Genomic DNA, 19,610 nt, shown 5'->3' on the forward strand with positions numbered 1-19,610 from the left:
ATTCAATCCAGACGGAAGCCTCCACTTGGCTCTTAAAACATGCCTTTTGGGAGTGCTGAGATTTGCAGATAAGCCTTGGGATGTGGGAGGAAGAAAAGTAAGCCAGAGGGTGGCAGAATATGAAGGTTGGGGTGGGAGAGTCATTTAGGGATGAGTTTGAACCTGATGGAATAGCCTCCTCCACAGCTGTCAGGCCTGTGGCCAGGGTTTGGGGACTCAGGCCACTAGCTCAGAATCTTAGGGTCAGAGACACATGCACTACCCCCATTCACAAATTCCCCAGACACTTTTGAATGCCCAGTGGCAGACACTGGAGTGGGACTTGCGATGCATGGTTGAATAAAATACAGAATACTGCCTTGAGGGCCTCACAGTCCAGCAAATGAGACAGCAAAATGGACAAGTGGATGGATCCCGCAAGATCAATATTTGGAACAGACTACAGAGGGAGGACAAAAGAGGGTCACAGTCATGGAGGAATGGATGGTGGACTGGGACGTGAAAAATCAACAGGCAAATGCCAGGGAACCAAGTTGGGAGGGAGATACGAGGCAGAGAAAAGAGCAGGGGCAAAGACATGGTGGCCTGCTGGATGGCAAATCATGGCAGCCAGGTGTGAAGAAGCTCTCAGGTTTCCTAGTGCTGCCCTACACAGCTCAGGGAAGGTGGTGTCAGCAGATAGGGTGTCCACTCCTGGTCCCTCCTCTTCTGAGCACTGTGACCTCGATAAAGGCGTTTCACCTTTCTGAGCATGAGTTTTTAAAATCTGTTTATGGAGAAGGTGGTTTTTAAATTAAAAATCAACATGAAAATAACATATCACATTGCATTGGGGGGTGGCTTTGGTTTCTTTAGACACAGGATCTTGCTCTGTCACCCAGGCTGGTGTGCAGTGGTGCAAACACAGCTCACTGCAGCCTCACTCTCCTGGACCATCCTCCTACCTCAGCCTCCTGAGTAGCCGGGACTACAGGCATGCACCACTACACCCAGCTTGTATTTTTTCTTAAAAAACCAAGAATGTTGCATACATGTTTATAATGAAGAACACGCTTTTTGGTCCAACACTCTCTACCCATGATTCACTTCCCCAAGGCAGTGTCTTTTAACCATTCTTACTTTTATTTATTTAGATGGTTAGCCTCTGTAACTCTACATTAAATGCTTATGGGTCTGTTTCTTAATTTGCCAGCATTAGGTAATAAAAAGCGATTTAGTTCACATAAACTCCTTTTTCTCTTCTTCTTTATTTGATTTATCTATCTATCTATCTATCTATCTATCTATCAATCATCTATCTATCTATCTATCATCTATCTGTTTTCTACTGGTTATATTTGAACATGTAAACAATTACTTATATATCTATTTCTTTTTTTAATTGACCCTATTTAATATCTTGACAACCCTGTATAAGGATAAGACTATTTTTTTTTTACATAGAACAAGAAATTTTATTATCTCCAATGCTGGTGCATAACAAATAAGAAGCTTAAGAGGAGGAGACAGAGGGAAACTTCAGATAACAAGGTAATTTCTGGGCAGGCTTAAAACCTTTAAGAGTTGATAGAATAACTGCTCATAAAGTCTTTTTAGATATAGGGCTTTTTTCTTGACAACTTTTATTAACAGTTCTTACAATACGAAGTTCAACTAAAGTCTTTCACCCGTCAAGTTATCATAGCAAGCAAAACAAAATTTCTCTGGCATATAACAGCGTTAGAAATGGTTTTTCTTTGTACATTCACACACAATGTCTAGATTTGAAACTTAATTAAGGATGTCTTAATTTTTGACTTTTAAAAATGGTCATGACAATGGATTTATAGATCACAGTGGCTTTATAAATGATCAAGATACGTGTACAAACAAAATTTCAAATGCTTTTGGAAACACATCTTAAGACATATAGCACGTGATATATATTTGAGTTTACTCATCCTTTTGGGATAATGAAGACTACTCCATTCATCTTATACTGAAAATTTAGCCTTTGATAACTATGGCTTGAACAGATCACAAAATAGAATTTTCCAAGTTTTCTTAAGCTTTCAGTCCAAATAACTCAAAAGATATGTGTCCTAGTTGGATACATTTTTTCTCATATAATTAGTATCAGTGGGCTCTTGTCTTGGTTTGTCTTGGTCATGACTTATTCTTGCAAAACCATCTTTACAGCAAAACAAATATGAAAGATATTGTCCCCAAGGCAAGGATGATCATCTGGATCAATAAGAAAGTCAAAGCCATTGGTGTTTTAGGACATTCTTGAGAACAGACTTCAGCAGTCTAAACATCATTTTTTCTTTAATGATTCTCTTCTTTTTTCACAACTGTGCAGTCACGCAGTCACTATCCTATTGTCTTCTATTCTGAAAAACACTTTTTTTTTTTTTTTTTTTTTTTTTTTGAGACGGAGTTTCGCTCTTGTTACCGAGGCTGGAGTGCAATGGCGTAATCTCGGCTCATCGCAACCTCCACCTCCTGGGTTCAGGCAATTCTCCTGCCTCAGCCTCCTGAGTAGCTGGGATTACAGGCATGCGCCACCATGCCCAGCTAATTTTTTGTATTTTTAGTAGAGACGGGGTTTCACATTTTTTTGAAGGTCAGGTTTTTCAATGGCACAGAACTATTTGGAATGAACCCAAAAGATACCGGAAAGTTGGGTCCCTCCTCAAGTAGTTGCCTCCTGTTTTAACAGCATATAACTACTCTCTATCAATAATCTCATCACAGCCGAGTTCTTCGTTCAGACGATTGACAACCATCAGTGAAAAAAGCTCTTCAATGAAAGCTCACTGATCAAACGGGGTCTTCTCATAATGCATCTGAAACCCGCCATCCAGGGCTGCTTCTCTTGCTCTGATTGTTCTCAGAAACATCTTGTTGGCTTCTTCGAGAGCGGCTGATACTCGGTAGCCGGCACCACTAAGCTGCTCCTCTTCCGGATAGTCGTAGTCGTCCTCCCAGTCATCAAATTCCTCGCCCTCGTCTTCGCTCTCGAAGTCTGCGCCCGCCACTTGGCCTGGCTGCTACCCAGCGTTGGGCCCGTTAGCAAGGCTCCGCTTCCCCTCTGGCGCCGCCATTGGCTGGGCCTCCTCCTCCTCCATTGGGCCTTCCTCCTCTAGCTGTGGCGGGGCCCAGTTGCGGGAGGGACGCAAGGATAGCTCCTGGCTCCCGCTGCCTACCTCCATCTGCAAAAGGTCACCCTCGCCAGACATCACAGCCATCTGCAGGTCACTGCTCTCTTCATACAGCTCAGACAGCTCGGCCATTTCCGACATTGTGCAAACCGCTCAACCTCTTGGAAAAAGCCAGGATAAGACTATTAATTCCTCCTTCTTCTTATATTCCCTCTATTAATGGAGCATTCCATTGGCTACACATTCATCTTTATATTGTTAAGATAGTTGGCAGGGGGCAGTGGCTCACTACTCTTAATATAGAAAATAATGGCAACGATTTCTTCCTTTCATTTAAAGTGCTGGGCCTTCATATTAACTGAAATGTGTACTGAAAGCCTAGAACTGCCCCTCTGCCCTGGTGCTGCAATCACAACACAGTCCCCGGCTCGGATCTGCACTCGGAGCAGGTGCACAGGTCTGCTTGCTTCCCAGGCCCTGGATCAAGGACATGAGCTACTTTGTAGTGAGGCTGTTATCAGTTTACACAAAATAGAAAAGTTGAGGACCATATAGTGAATGTTCCATAAAATTAAGTTGATTAATTTAGGGCATTTTTATTTATTCTAAAACTCTGTTGTTGTTGTTGTTTTTAAACTTATTTTGGTATTAAAATTAAAATGTTATTTTTATTTTATATTAAAATAAATATTAAAATGTATATTAAGGGGCGAGCACAGTAGTTCATGCCTGTAACCCCAACACTTTGAAAGGCTGATGCAGGAGGATCACTTGAACCCAGGAGTTTGAGACCAGCCTGAGCAACACAGTGAGGTCCTGTCTCTAGAAAAAATAAAAAATTAGCCAAGCATGGTGGTGAAAGCGTATAGTCCCCCCTACTTGGAAGGCTGAGGTGGGAGGATTGCCTGAGCCCAGGAGGTCGAGGATGCAGTGAGCTCCGATTGCACCACTGCACTCCAACCTGGGCAACAGTGAGAACCTGTCTCCAAAAAATCTTCTGGATTAAAATTATTTTGTGAAATGATGGATGATTCTTATTCAAAGGCTCCAAAACGGAAGTTCTGAACAGATAATATTTTAATGTACTCCTTGGCCTGATAAAAAGCTAGGACTCTTGTTTTTTTTTAAAGCCTACAGCACCTGGTATTCCCAGGAGGTCTCCCATCCAAGTACTAACCAGACCCGACCCAGCTTAGCTTCTGAGACCAAAAAAAAGCTAGGACCCTTGTTTGGCCCTCCACGTGGGCAGGGGATGCAGTTTGCTTACAGGTCCTTGAAATGCATACTTTTAGGAACCTCTGAGTCAAATGGATGGAGAATGAAAATCCAGGTCGTTGTTGACTTTAGCTGCAATGACTTTATCTTTGAGACAGGGTCTCACTCTGTCACCCAGGCTGAAGTACAGTGGCGCAGTTGTAGGTCATACAGGCTCAAATTTTTAGGCTCAAGTGATTCTCCAGCCTCAGCCTCCCAAAGTGCTGGGATTACAGATGTGAGACCCTACGCCTGGGCTGCAATGACTTTTTGTCCCCTCTGAGCACGTGCTCTGGAGGTCAGCTTAGGGTGGTACTGAGTGAGTGAGTGGTCTGCATTAGAAAGGGTTGATGAATGAGATGGTGACCTGGGAGGGACCAGGGCTGACTGCTGGGGCTCAGCCTACAAGTGGGCTAGACTTGTGGGGGATTGGAACGAGTCTTGTCTTTTCCTCCCTTGGAGATGTTGCTCAGGGTAGCCTGTGGCTTTGCTTTTCTTTGAGAACAAAGGAAAAAAGGGGGTTTTGTTATACTGAGATGGCTGGAACTGGAGCATCCAGTGGATGTCTAAAAATAACAGAGAAGGGAGGTTATTTGAGGCTGGAACCCCAAGAAACCCCAGGCCAGTTGTGCTACAGAGCTCTGGGAAGCCTTCCTGCAGGAGGGAGGGGATGGGTTAGAAGTGGCGGAAGGCATGGTGTTTGGGGGGACTGTGGAGGGAACTGTCAGGTCAGGCCTGAGGTGGTTAGAGTGGCCTTTTACATATGGTGTGATGTAAGCAGGTGTTGAACCATGGGAAAGGGGGTTCCCTGTCAAATAATTTGGGGAAATGCTAGGTTTAACAAAGTCATTCAGGTTTCTTTACTACAGGGCTTGTACATGGTAGTGTGAACAGTGAATCTCCAGGAATCAAATATGTTTCTCCAAATTACAGACCCTTTCCCTGGAAACTGCCATGGATAGCAGGAGAGAAAAGGGTGGAGGGGTTAGAGGGGCTGAGATCATGGCGAATCTTGATCTAGAGGCCTCGGTCCATCCTGTGTGTGAGAGAAATACAGACAGAGAATTAAACATGCAGAGTCCTGGGCCCCATCCCTAACAGGAGGCCTGGGGCAGGGCCCAGGAATCTGTGTGCTTAACTGATTCCCATGCCAGGGCTCCAGGGACCACACTTTGAGAAACGAGCAATGCAGATGAGACAACACCAATGAACACAAGGCCTGGAAGCCACAGCTGTGGACTGCACTCAAGGATTCAAGCCTCCATGGGGGTGCAGGCCTGAGAGCTAAGAGCCTAGATCCCCACCCCATCAAGGGATTTGGGTGAAGAGAGCTGAGCCACCCTTGGTCCGGCTGTGCAGCTGACCCCAGCAAAGCCACTTGCCTTCTCCCTGGTGTCTGAAATCAGGTACTGCAGTTCAGGGCTTACAGACCTCAGGGAGAGTGGGTTAGCCAGCATCTGCCCTCAGAAAAGTGAGAGGAGGCCCAGCTCAACCCCGCCTCTTCCAGAAAGCCTCACTTCCCTGGCTCCTCTGTGCTCCTACAACACCTGTTTCTGAAACACACCACCTCACTTTGCCACACCTCCTCCTGATGTCTCTAAAACGGTCATTTTAGAGCTTATAGGAAAGACAGGAGCACTGATAACTTTATCTCTCAAAGTGGGGAGCCCAGGGACACTGTCTATAGTGAAAATAGAAGTCTCCTACTTAGACTTATAAAGATAACAAGCAAGGAGTGAATGCCAGTGGATAGGCGGAAGGGGGAGAGGAGATTCCCCCGTCTGATACGGCCAAATGTCTACAAAGCAGATAGATCAAGACACAGCAGAAAGACGTCGTACTGTATGGCTCCATTTATAGGACATTGTGGAGAAGGCAGGATCAGAGAGATAGAAATCAGACCCATGGCTGTCAGGGAAGATTTGGGGATGAGCTGAAGAAGGAAATGGCTTTGCAGTCTGGCTGGGAAACAGGAGGAGGAGGAAACCTGTTGGGGAGCAGGGTGGGTTAGGGAAAGTAACCTACCCCAGCAGACCGAAGGACACTAGTGGGAAGGATCAGCCTGCTTGGCCCAGTGCACAGAGCTTTCCCAACCCTGCCCTTCTGACTAATGTCTTAGGGATGGGAGAGGCGGGGTGGGGGTGGGGTGGGGGAGGGATGTGGCCCAGGATTCCAGGAGGGGCAGTCACAGGATCTTGGGGAGGAATGAGAACAACAGCAAGAGCAACTGACTTGATCAGAGCTTCCCAAGTTCCGGTCATGGTGTGCTGTGGGCTTACTTAATCCTCACACAATTCTATGGACCCCTTATTACCCCTACATTATAGAGGAGGAGCATGGAGCCCAGAGATATTACGTAATCTGCACAAAGTAACGCAACTGATAAAGAGAGGGATTTGAATGCAGCCGCCTCTGGCTCCAGCACCCTTGCCTTTAATGGCCACTGCTCTGTATTGCCACACAGGCCATGATGCCAGTGATGGTGGAGAATCTTCTGCCCCCTTCCTGCAATGCACCTATCCCACCATGGCTTGCACACTTCTGTTGATGGGTACCCACAATCTTCCTGGAGAGGCCATGCTAAAATAGACTCAAAGTCAACTTCCTTATACATTCATCCACAGCCCCAGTTACCCCTTTAATCCTGAAGGTAGTCATGAGTGCTGCTAGTCAGTCATCCCCATCTGCTCCTGCGCTCCAGGTGTGATTGCCCTTCCTGGCCCCATGAAGTTAAGGTACATGTTGCCACGTGACTTCCTTTGGCCGATGAAATGGGAGCAGAAGACAAAAGGCCAGTGTGTGGTTTTCCTCTTTCCTATGTCATCGCTGTAGTGTCTGGGGGAGCTCATGCCTGCATGAAGCCTGACTTGCCCTGAATCCCTGAGCAACTAGGGTGAGCAGAGCTCCATGCTGACCTGTGTTGAACACGTAATGTGAGCAAGAAATAAACCTTGGTTGTGTGAGCCACTGAGATTTGGGGATTGTTTGTTATCATAGCAAAGCCTAACCTATTCTGGCTGAGTCTGGTCCCACAGAACAAGTGTCACTCAGGGCCAACAGCAGTCCAGCCTCTTCTAAGTCTCCTCTAAGCTGGATAGGCCCCAGTTTTTCCAGCTGAGCCTTCAGTTTGCTGACCTCTCATCTGATCTCTTCTTCCAAACACACTGCAGTGTGGAAAGGGAACACCATCACCCAGGAGCGATCTGTAAAGGCTGTTGTCCCTCCCCTCTTCTCAGGATTCTTTCCACCTCAGTGATGCAGCCAGTGATCACACTGAGCCTTCAGCAGACAAACAAGGCTAACCCCATCCCTGGGTTCCATTCTGACCTGCCTGGTTCTAATTCTTTGGGCTCTGGATAAAATGAGATTTCAATATGTAGAGCTAGATTGACCTGGTTTCATTCTATCTTGACACTACTACTTACTTCCTGTGTCACCATGAGCAAGTTACCTAACCTCTCTGAGCCTGTCTTCTTGAATGAAGGCTAGAAGTAATAAGACCAACTCTGAGAAGGCTGTGTCAGGTACAGCACCCAGCATGTCCCTGGTGCCTGGTGGGCCTGTGCAGATGTTATTTCCCTTGCTTTTTCCCTCACTCCCATCTCTTTCAGGTTCACAAGATGGAGAAAGGGGAAGGCATTTCTGGAATGAGGCCCCAGTCAGCTCCTGCACCATTGCTCTGTCCCAAACCTGAGTCTTAGGCCAGCCAGAGGCCCTCCTAACTCCCCTTCCAGGTCACAGCTGTTTGTTCCCCCTTCCCCTGTCACAGGGGGCTGCCCCATGGGGCTGAGAGGGAAGTGGACTCCAGGCTGCAGATGTCCAGGGCTCAGAGAAGGCTGCAGAGCTAATCCTGGGACTGCTGGCAAGGCCAGGCCAGGGCCTCAGAAGTGGCTTTTAAGAGGCCCTCTCCTGCCTGCCAGCAGCCTGTGGCTTGGCTTGAATTTCCTAGGCCCCCAACTAAGGAACAGCTGTGTGGCTTCCCCTCTCCTCCCTCTGTGTTCCCTTCTCTCTTTTGCAGACATGAGTCAAAGAGACAGTCAAACAGGGCTAGCCAAGGGTCTGGACAGATTCCAGAAGGCTCCAGCCACTCAACCTGGGTCTTTCTGAAGCCATGGGAGCTCAGGCACCTGGGGTTTCTTGGGCCTTTCAACTCCAGACATATTCCTGCTGCTCTTCGTTTGGCCAGAAATCTTGGGCCCAGCTTTGATGTTTGGCTTGGCATCCACCCCTTGGTTCCCTGGGTGGCCAGGCTTCCTGGGACACCTTCTACCCAGTGTGGTGGGGCGGGACCTGCCTTGGGGTGGGGGCCTCCTGGTTTGGCACTACCCCCACCCACAAGCCTTCCCAGGGTCCTCTTCCACCAGGTCCCTAAATGCCCCCACTTCCAACTGCCTCCCAGAGCAATGACCTCTGACTTTCTGTGTCCCTATCAATATCACCATGCCCACCCCAGGGAGAGGAGTGTATGTGTGTGAGTGTGTGTGTGTGTGCGTGCATGCACGCGCACTTGTGAGTGTGTGTGTGTATGTGTGTGTGGTGGCGGGCACATGTAGTCCCAGCTACTTGGGAGGCTGAGGCAAGAGAATCACTTGAATCTAGGAGGTGGAGGTGGCAGTGAGCCCAGATTGCACCACTGCACTCCAGCCTGGGCAATAAAAGCAAAACTGTCTCAAACAAACAAAAAAAGAAAAGAAAATTAAACACCTAAAATTCACAGCTATAAAAATGGTTAACAGGGATTTTACTTTAAATAATGACTATCACAGTTTTCATCATCTAGATAAAATATTAATCTTGTAAATGTAATGGAACAAATGGTTGTAAACAGACTTGCCATCTGATTTGGTATCTAAGGTTATTAACAGATATTAAGTAGCTGGGTAATTTCCAACTCAAAAAATGTAGAAAAACATTTTTTAAATGTTCTTATTAGGAGGTCAACATCGTTGTCTAATTCAAAGCTTTTATAAAAGTTATTTATAAAATGAGGTAATAGGAACCAGGAAATAAGGGAAGAAAGTTAAAGATATAAAGAGGTATTTTTGATAAGGGTGAAAAAAAGCAATTTTATACAAGAAGAAATCTTGTGTGGTAAATTTTTTTTCCTAAAATAAAATAACCAAGTTGTTCAAGAAAGAGAATATTTAAGCAAGACAGAAAGTCTATGCATGTTGCGAATCATCTATATAAATTGATATTAAGATTAGTTAATGGAAACTTCGTGGTTTTTTTTGGTTTTTTTTTTTTTTTAGAAAACGGGGTGGTATAATTTAGTTGGATATGAATAAGAAGATAATCCTAATAGTCTTTCCAGAGGTGGGTCTTTTATATTAACAAAATTACACAAATAGAAACTATAATTGGTTAAAACCAGACTTTATTTAAAATATTTATTTATTTACTTATAAGACAGAGTCTCACTCTCTCACGCTGGACTGCACTGGTGCAATCTCGGCTCACTGCAACCTTTGCCTCCTGGGTTCCAGGAATTCCATCACAACTTTGCTTAAGTTTCTCTCCTTTTCCCAGCTCCTGGACTGTGCTCTGCCTTTGTTCCGAGCCAACATACAAACCCCGTTTATTCCCCTCCTAAGAACAGGCTGACTTCTGGCTGAAACATTCCCTGAGCTTGAATCTGATTTTGCCACTCTCCACTCTTCCACCTTCCTTCTAATCTTGTTTGCTCCTCCATAAAAAACATAGCCCTTTCCTGCATTTTATGAGATGCTTGCAGATCTGATGCTTGGTGATTTCCCCATTGTAATACTCCTTTAGAATAAAGTCACGTCTTACCTACATCTGAATTTATTTGACAATATCTAGAAACAGCCCCAGGACAATAATAATTATTCCCTCACAGAGGACATCACAACCTGCCTCCTATTCTCAACTCTGATCATGTCTGTCTGTGTATTCCCAGCTTTCCAGCACTCTGTAGCTTCTCTCAGTATAAAGACCCCGTCTATGGCTGCTGCGAGCAGGCTGGGACACCTGAAGGGGAGGACCCTCAGGAAGAAAAGACTGTGCTATTAATGAACTCCTTTGACATGTCTGAATACTAATACTGCAATTTGGGGGGAAAGAAAAAATATTTTTAATAAACAAAAAAGTTATCTTTTAAAATCTAAAAAATTTAAATCTTCGTTTTAAAAGCCTTACATAGGCCGGGTGCCCCTGTAATCCCAGCTACTTAAAATAAAACATTTAATTAAGGAGGGAGGCTGAGGCAGGAGAATGGCTTGGACCCAGGAGGTGGAAATTGCATTGAGCTGGGATCACACCACTGCCCTCTAGCCTGGCAACAGAGACTCATCTGAAAACAAAACAAAAAAAGCCTGACACCATTCACAGCTATCAGCCGACACACTAAGCAAGCATCTGAGTGGGCAGAAGGAGCCTACGCTTTGGAGTGGTTTCTATAACTGTTTACATTAAAAGGGACAGAAGGGTGAAGACTGTGTTGTTGCCCTGACAAGGTCCCATTCTTTATTATAAAGGACAATCTTAGTTGTCTTTGAGTTAACTTGAATTGAGGTATTTCTTCTTTTGAAAATACAAACTTTTCTAGTTATTTAGCAGGAGAGGTGGTATTTTCCTGTCTTTTTTGGTGAGGGATTCAGATGTTACAAGACCCCTCATTTCTTCCTTCAGGAGAGGATGGCCCTGGTGCGCTGAAGAGTAGTTACGTCATCAACGCTCACAGACCTGGTCTTGCCAGTATAGAACACTTCGTATTGTTCCATCCTTGATAAAGCCTAAGAATGTGAAATAGAAAAGAGGAACAATTTTAAAAAGGGTTCCATCCTTTTAACAATCACCACTGATGGGAAGCCACACATGCAGATCCTTTAGCTAGTTCAGCTACAGCTACTTTGGCTGAGGTTTACACGCCCCCTTCTGGCAGCTAACTTAGGTCATCTCCTTTCAGGGCTAGAATTAGATTGCTGGAGCAAAGGGGAGCTTGCTTTATTAAGTTACTTAAAAATTGGGCTCCCCAGAATGTCACTATATTGTGACAGGCTTCTAACAGTATTATCTGTTACCTGTGCACTTGTGCCTTAAAAATAATGAAAGCACAGTTTTGCAAAAAGTTAGTTTATTCATCTATTCACATTCTACCCAATCTATAAGTTATTATATACTCACAGAAAATTGTAACCGGGCAGGCATGTGCTGGATTGTATTGAAATGTCAACAAAGTCTAATGATTAAACATCAAAAGACACCACTTTTATGCTTATGGTAGAAAATCGTATTATTTTAAAATACTTCCATGACGCCACAGAACATGCCTATTTTAAATGTTGATGCTTGTCAGCTGTGAGTAATTTTGCTGTGTACTTACCAAAAGTCACAAACCATAAATATTACTTTGTTCCATAAAAGTGATCATTTCCAGTAAAATCCCATGTACTTCCTGCAGCCAGTACTTGAGACACGCACGCCTCATACTGTCTAAGTGCATGTCTCTTGGCTTAGGCACTAATGGTTTCTCTAACATGCCCATGGGACTGTGCACTGTGATATACACAGTAGAAAATGACAAAAATTTGCAAACCGAGTAACAAAAAGTAGTCAAGAGTGGTAAGTGCATTGTGGTATGTAGAAATCATTAGAAATACAATGGCAAGAAATCATTTCTGTATATTATTTGCAGGGGCAAAGGTTCAAAACGTTCAAATTCATTAAGAATAAATTTGATTAAAACATTCTGAATTGGAAGACTTGAGGCCGCGCGCAGCCAAGCGGCGGAGGAGGCACCAGCGCCCGAAAGCTGGCAGAAGTCGCCGGGCCACAGTTTTCCCATCTGAAGACGGAGCTAGTGGCTGTCCTTGTGGTGAAGACGCAGTGAAACAATGCAAGAAAACTGAGGCACAGAGAGATTGTCACACAGCCAGTAAGGTGCTGATGCCCTCTAAGGTTCATGCGTGTCAGTGTTTGTGAACAGCACGTGCTTTGGTTATCTCATCTGTGGAATCAGGTTTCTTTCAAAATGAAGATTCACACAGTGATTGTAACTGTCGTGATAAGCCAGGTTCTAGTTTACATAGTTTTATTCCAGAAGGAAAAAAGCCACTTTACCTAGAATTTTCCAACCAAATCAACTTTTGCTCTGTGAGTAATCCAGGGCCTATCAAGACTACATTTTAGCTGACTGCAAGGCCTCTGAGGCAAGGGAATTCACAGCTGAGTTCTTGGAGAAGGTCCTTGAGCCATCTGGATGGTGGGCAGTCTGGCACATAATGTGCTCAAGGTGCTGCTTGAGGCCACAGATATGTGGACATTTCAGCCTTGAAGGCAGTGGTGCAGCTTGCTGAGCCATACCTCTGTGAATCTTGACTGAGCACTTTGAACTTGGAGTGTATGAAAGAGCTCCTTCAGCTGAGGGAACATCAATTGCCCCTGCAGAAGCTGAGTGGTGGTGATTCTGCAGTGTTTGACCAGACAGCACTTACAACTGAGCATATCAGGATGTGGTCTACTGACGGATATTGTGATAGAAAAGGAGGAAAAAGGTGACACTTCTGTGGACTGCAAAAATCTCCAATAAAATATTGGCAAGCCGATTGCAACAGCAAATCAAAAAACTTATTCATCATGATCAAGTAGGATTCATCCCAGGGATGCAAGGCTGGTTCAACATATGCAAGTCTATCAACGTAATTCACCACATAAACAGAACCAAAAACAAAAACCACATGATTATCTCAATTGACGCAGAGAAGGCATTTGACAAAATTCAACAGCCCTTTATGCTAAAAACCCTCAATAAACTCGGTATTGATGGAACGTATCTCTAAGTAATAAAAGCTATTTACAACAAACCAACAGCCAATATCATACTTAATGGGCAAAAACTGGAAGCATTCCCTTTGAAATCTGGCACTAGACAAGGATGCCCTCTCTCACCACTCCTATTCAATATAGTACTGGAAGTTCTAGCCAGAGCAATCAGGCAAGAAAAAGAAATAAAGGGTATTCAAATAGGAAAGGAGGAAGCCAAATTGTCTCTATTTGCAGACGACATGATAGTATACCTAGAAGACCCCATCACCTCAGCCCAAAAACTCCTGAAACTGATAAGCAACTTGAGCAAAGTCTCAGGATATAAAATCAATGTGCAAAAATCACAAGCATTCGTCTACACCAATAACAGACTTAAAGAAAGCCAAATCAAGAGTGAACTGCCATTCGCAATTGCTACAAAAAGAATAAAATACCTTGGAATACAACTCACAAGGAACGTAAGAGACCTCTTCAAGGAGAACTACAAACCACTGCTCAACAAAATCAGAGAGGACACAAACAGATGGAGAAACATTCCATGTTCATGGTTAGGAAGAATTAATATCGTGAAAATGGCTATACTGCCCAAAGTAATTTACAGAATCAACGCTATCCCCATCAAGCTACCATTGACTTTCTTCACAGAACTGGAAAAAACCACCATGAACTTCATATGGAACCAAGAGAGCCCGCATAGCCAAGTCAATTCTAAGCAAAAAGAACACAGCGGGGGGCATCACACTACCGGATTTCAAACTATACTACAAGGCTACCGTAATCAAAACAGCATGGTACTGGTACCAAAACAGAGATATAGACCAATGGAACAAAACAGAGGCACCGGAGGCAACACAACATACATACAACTATACAATCTTTGATAAACCTGACAAAAACAAGCAATGGGGAAAGGATTCCATGTTTAACAAATGGTGTTGGGAAAACTGGCTAGCCATGTGCAGAAAGCAGAAACTGGACCCCTTCCTGACACCTTACACTAAAATTAACTCCAGATGGATTAAAGACTTAAACATAAGACCTGGCACCATAAAAACCCTAGAAGGAAATCTAGGCAAAACTATCCAGGACATAGGAGTAGGCAAGGACTTCATGAACAAAACACCAAAAGCATTGGCAACAAAAGCCAAAATAGACAAATGGGACCTAATGAAACTCCACAGCTTCTGCACGGCAAAAGAAACAGTCACTAGAGTGGATCGGCAACCAACAGAATGGGAAAAAATTTTCGCAGTCTACCCATCTGACAAAGGGCTGATATCCAGAACTTACAAAGAACTCAAACAGATTTACAGGAAAAAACAAACAAGCCCATTCAAAAGTGGGCAAAGGATATGAACAGATACTTTACGAAAGAAGACATATATGAGGCCAACAGTCATATGAAAAAATGCTCATCGTCACTGGTCATCAGAGAGATGCAAATCAAAACCACATTGAGATACCATCTCACGCCAGTTAGAATGGTGATCATTAAAAAATCTGGAGACAACAGATGCTGGAGAGGATGTGGAGAAAAAGGAACACTTTTACAGTGTTGGTGGGAGTGTAAATTAGTTCAACCATTGTGGAAGACAGTGTGGCGATTCCTCAAGGCCTTAGAAATAGAAATTCCATTTGACCCAGCAATCCCATTACTGGGTATATATCCAAAAGTCTGTAAATCGTTCTGCTATAAGGACACATGTACACGAATATTCATTGCAGCACTGTTTACAATAGCAAAGACCTGGAATCAACCCAAATGCCCATTGATAATAGATTGGATTGGAAAAATGTGGCACATATACACCATGGAATATTATGCAGCAATCAGAAATGATGAGTTTGTGTCATTTGTAGGGACATGGATGAATCTGGAGAACGTCATCCTCAGCAAACTGACACAAGAACAGAAAATGAAACACCGCATATTCTCACTCATAGGTGGGTGATGAAAAATGAGAACACATGGACACAGAAAGGGGAGTACTAAACACTGGGGTCTATTGGGGGGAAAAGGGGAGGGCCAGTGGGAGGGGGAGGTGGGGAGGGATAGCCTGGGGAGAAATGCCAAATGTGGGTGAAGGGGAGAAGAAAAGCAAAGCACACCGCCATGTGTGTACCTACGCAACTGTCTTGCATGCTCTGCTCATGTACCCCAAAACCCAAAATCCAATAAAAATTAAAAAAAAAAAACAAAAAACAAAAAAAAACATTCTGAATTATGGCCACAAAAGAGATAACATCTATAATTTTCCAAAAATGTGAATCCTTAGAAAAACCATAAGAGATACAGGAAATAGAATGCAAAAAGGTTAATAAGCTCTTCAGTATGTTAATTTTGAAGCTTTCCATTTTTCTAATCACTACTTCATATGACCTAGTCATAAATGTTGGCACTGGTGTTTGACTCAAAACCCACTTAGTTACTTCATAGCCTTACCTGCAGATCCCATGCTCTTTTTCTGTCAAGAAGGTAAGTAGGTGAACTCAGGCCATGGCTGACTATAAAGTCACGAAGACGGAAGTAGTATCCGGTATAAGTGCTTTTAGAAACGTTAGTATCATAATCAATTAGCCTCAAGAAGTACATTTCCAACATATTCCTGGGGAAGGAGAAACACAACAGAACAAACACAGGACCATGTTAGTTCACTGGGCTATCTTCAAAACCATTATTCTCATGTAAGAAATGTGGTAAGGCTATCATGTGCTCTAGTTTATTAGAATTCATGAAATAACGCACACTGAACAGAACCTGATCTAGTGAAGTAATACAAGAAAGAGTGCAACTTTCCCAATTCTCTTTGAAAACTCAGAAAAAAACTTGTACCCGAAATGAAACATGAATGTAAAAAATGTTAATAAACTTGATTTTCCCTATGTTCCTTTTCAAAGACATATTCACATTTAACATGGAGAAAGATGACATAAACTTAAGATACATGGTAAAGGCTTCAGCTTTTTTACTTCTCTGAAAACATGAAAGGATTCAATGGGAAATTCCTTATAAATAGAAATACGTGGTAAGGTCTTCAGTTGTTCCAGTTCCACAAGAAATAAGAACTCATTTCTGAAATAAAACTTATGAATGTATAGAATGTAGAAATGCCTTCATTTACATGATATTTGCTCCAAGACCCATGATAATACACACTGGAGACGGACCTTATAAATATAAGAAAGAACATTGGATTGGAACCCTGGTAGATTACCAAATACAGAAAAGTTTACAGTTTTTCTTCAACATTGATGTGAAAACTTTCCCTAGAGGAAAATCCTACTCATGTTCATAAATTGAAAAGCCTGATGCAAATTCATTCTTGTATAATCTTCAAAAAGATACATAAGTACATGTTACCCTACTCCTATTTTGTTTCTCAGTGATTCTTCATTTGAAAGGTTCTCTGTATTACTTCCACTTCTTTTGCAAGAAAACATTGAGGTTACAATTTTGTAGATACTTTTTAAACAATACTATACGCATTAATAGCAGTTGTTTTCATTAAGTCAGTTAACAAAACACTTCTCAGTTCTTTAAAAATATCACACTGAGCTACTAGAATGGCTCCAAATTCTGTTTTGAAACACATGGAGGTGGGTTCCTACGCGAATGTCCAAACAGGGCAAAGCTGCTTGCAGTCCATTCTGAATCCAGCACCCCAAGATTGGAATGAAGAGAAAGGTGACGGCCTCCTCTGTACTTGTGCAGCTGACTCGGGATCATTCTTGAGCGTTCTGTTGCACAACTCAGACTTCATGGTCACTCCCAAGACACCACAATAGTGATAAGATGACAGAAATGGTGAATGCCATTTATTAGCTGTCACTATTATGGAGCATGAATACTCTTTACACTTCCAATGGTAGAAAGATCAGAGAGAGACATCTTGGCTACACTAAACTCATTTTATGAGATGCCTTCTGGTAGGGTGCCGGCCTTACACAGTTTCTCCTGAGTTAAGTTAGAAATGAAACCTCAAGGTGCTCAGCATCTGTCACCCCTGGCCACAACAGAATGTGGGGTTGAGTTGAATGCACTGAGAGGGGAACAGGCTCGAAGCAGCCCTCTGCAGCATGATTATTCACCTGTCCTGACCAAAGGTTGTTTTTGCTTTTCTGAGACAGGGTCACCCAGGCTAAAGTGCAGTGACATGATCCTAGCTCACAGCAGACTCAACCTCCGAGGCTCAAGTAACCCATGCACCTAAGCCTTTCAAGGCTTGGAACTACAGGCTCGTGCCACTTAACTGGGCAATTTTTAAAAATTCCTTTTGTAGAAACAGGGTCTCACTTTTTGCCCAGGCTGGTGTTAAACTCCTGTGATCAAGTGGATACTCCTACCTTGGCCTCACAAAGTGCTGGTATTACAGACATGAACCACTGTATCCAGCACTTGGTCAAATGTTTAAATAAATACAAAACAGGAGTAATCTTATCACTCTCATAGTAATCCCTGTCAAGACTTAATTGTATAAAACAATACCTCAACAGCACACTTGGTTTCTTGCTTTTAAAGTTTCAATGTTTTATCCACTGGCTAAGTCAACAAATGCTTGAAGTTCTCCGGTATGGAAAGCAGTTAGGATATAAGCAGACATAAGGTTTTCTCACTGGTTTCACTGAAAACCCAGCTGAAACTACTTCCAACATTAATTTCCTATTCAAATAACCACAAGGCTGTGATGGGAATGTCAGTCAGATATGAATAATCAGCTGACCAGGACTTAATTTACTATAGGAACATATGCACTTCATAATCTCTTTTGTGTATTTCCATAAACACATTTTAACTGTGTAAAATATGGTATTTCATAGAATGATCGTGTTTACTAATAGTAGTTATTGAAGACAACAATTATCCCTACAGAATATGTATCTCCTTAGTTTTTTTTTTTTTTTTTTTTGAGACCGAGTTTCGCTCTTGTTACCCAGGCTGGAGTGCAATGGCGCAATCTCGGCTCACCGTAACCTCTGCCTCCTGGGTTCAGGCAATTCTCCTGCCTCAGCCTCCTGAGTAGCTGGAATTACAGGCACGTGCCACCATGCCCAGCTAATTTTTTGTATTTTTAGTAGACACGGGGTTTCACCATGTTGACCAGGATGGTCTTGATCTTTCGATCTCGTGATCCACCTGCATCGGCCTCCCAAAGTGCTGACATTACAGGCTTGAGACAGTGCGCCCGGCCTCAATATAAAATCTTTTATCCATCACCCCCATTCCAGCCTTCCCCCTCTAGTCCCCAAAGGCCACTGTATCATTTTATGACTGGATTCTCATGGAGAATACATGATATTTCGTTTTCCATTCCTGAGTTACTTCACTTGGAATAACGACCTCCAGCTCCAACCAGGTTGCTGTAAAGGCCATTATTTCATTCTGTTTTATGGCTCAGCATTATTCCATGGTATGTATATTCGACATTTTCTTTGCCGATTAATTGATGGGCATTGATGCTGGTTCCACATTTTTACAATTGTAAACTGTGCTGCTATCAACATGCACGTGCATTTGTCTTTTTCATATGACTTCTTTTCCTTTGGGTAGATACCCAGTGTGAGATCGCTGGATTGACGGCAGTACTGTTTCCACAGTGCTTGTACTAGCTTACATTCCCATCAGCAGTGTAAGTGTTCCCTTTGACCAAATCCGTACCAGCATAGATGATTTTTTGATTTTTTAATTATGGCCCATTCTTGCAGGAGTAAGGTGATATTACATTGTGGTTTTAATTTGAAATTCCCTGATAATTAGTGATGTTTCTGAAGAAAAATACATCCTAACAAGACTAACAGATGTTGAAAAGTTTGAAGAAAAACCTGATAGACACTAATTTTTAAAAGGTTCAATTTACAGTCAAAAAGAGACCTTTATAAACAATCAACAGTAGAGGGATAAGATAAATGTGCATTAAACACTTTGGTGTAATGTTTTTCAATCTCCAAAGATCATGAGCATAGCTCCTCTTCAGAGCATAGCTCCCGATGCTTCTGTGTTCACAAATGGCACTATGTAGAACTGGTCATCTTGGGGCTGGCCTCTGTCATCACTGTCTCTGGAGTGATGGACACTGCACATTTCTCTGTGTACTCTCTGACCTTGGAACTAGAGCTAGAGCCCCGCCAGATTAGCTGCAGGTCTTGAGATCAATTTATCTGCCACTATAGTGGAGCTAAGTGTTTATCATTACAAATTTTGCTCCCTTCAAGAAACCAGTTTACAAGCTGGGCACAGTGGCTCACGCCTATAATCCCAGCACTTTGGGAGGCTAAGATGGGTGGATCATCTGAGACCAGGAGTTCGAGACCAGCATGACCCATGGAGAAACAACATGGAGAAACCCGTGAAGAAAGAAATTAAATAATAACAGTAGCCTGTAATTGCTACATAATAAAAGTTTACTCGTTCTGTTCAATATAAAACCT

General features: G+C 43.1%; 1 protein-coding gene and 1 pseudogene across 39 annotated transcripts in view; both read right to left on the minus strand.

The window, feature by feature from the left end:
• Positions 1-19,610, minus strand: part of LOC103791257 (cyclin-Y-like protein 2) — a 58,922-nt gene that overhangs the window by 11,133 nt on the left and 28,179 nt on the right. For 32 of the 39 annotated variants that reach the window (XM_054242984.2, XM_078345412.1, XM_078345413.1 and 29 more), the window contains 2 exons: positions 15,628-15,790; positions 9,758-11,152 (listed from right to left, as the gene is read on the minus strand). In XM_054242984.2, the coding sequence (XP_054098959.2) occupies positions 11,045-11,152; positions 15,628-15,790 (271 nt within the window). In that variant the 3' untranslated portion in view covers positions 9,758-11,044. Of the gene's footprint in view, positions 1-9,757; positions 11,153-15,627; positions 15,791-19,610 lie in introns of those variants that run through there. The other 7 variants (XR_013524852.1, XR_013524851.1, XR_013524855.1 and 4 more) reach the window with 1 other exon arrangement.
• On the minus strand, positions 2,575-3,303 carry LOC144578646 (EP300-interacting inhibitor of differentiation 1-like; annotated as a pseudogene).

The sequence above is a fragment of the Callithrix jacchus genome, chromosome 12 (assembly GCF_049354715.1).
Source record: "Callithrix jacchus isolate 240 chromosome 12, calJac240_pri, whole genome shotgun sequence".
Classification (NCBI taxonomy): domain Eukaryota; kingdom Metazoa; phylum Chordata; class Mammalia; order Primates; family Cebidae; genus Callithrix; species Callithrix jacchus.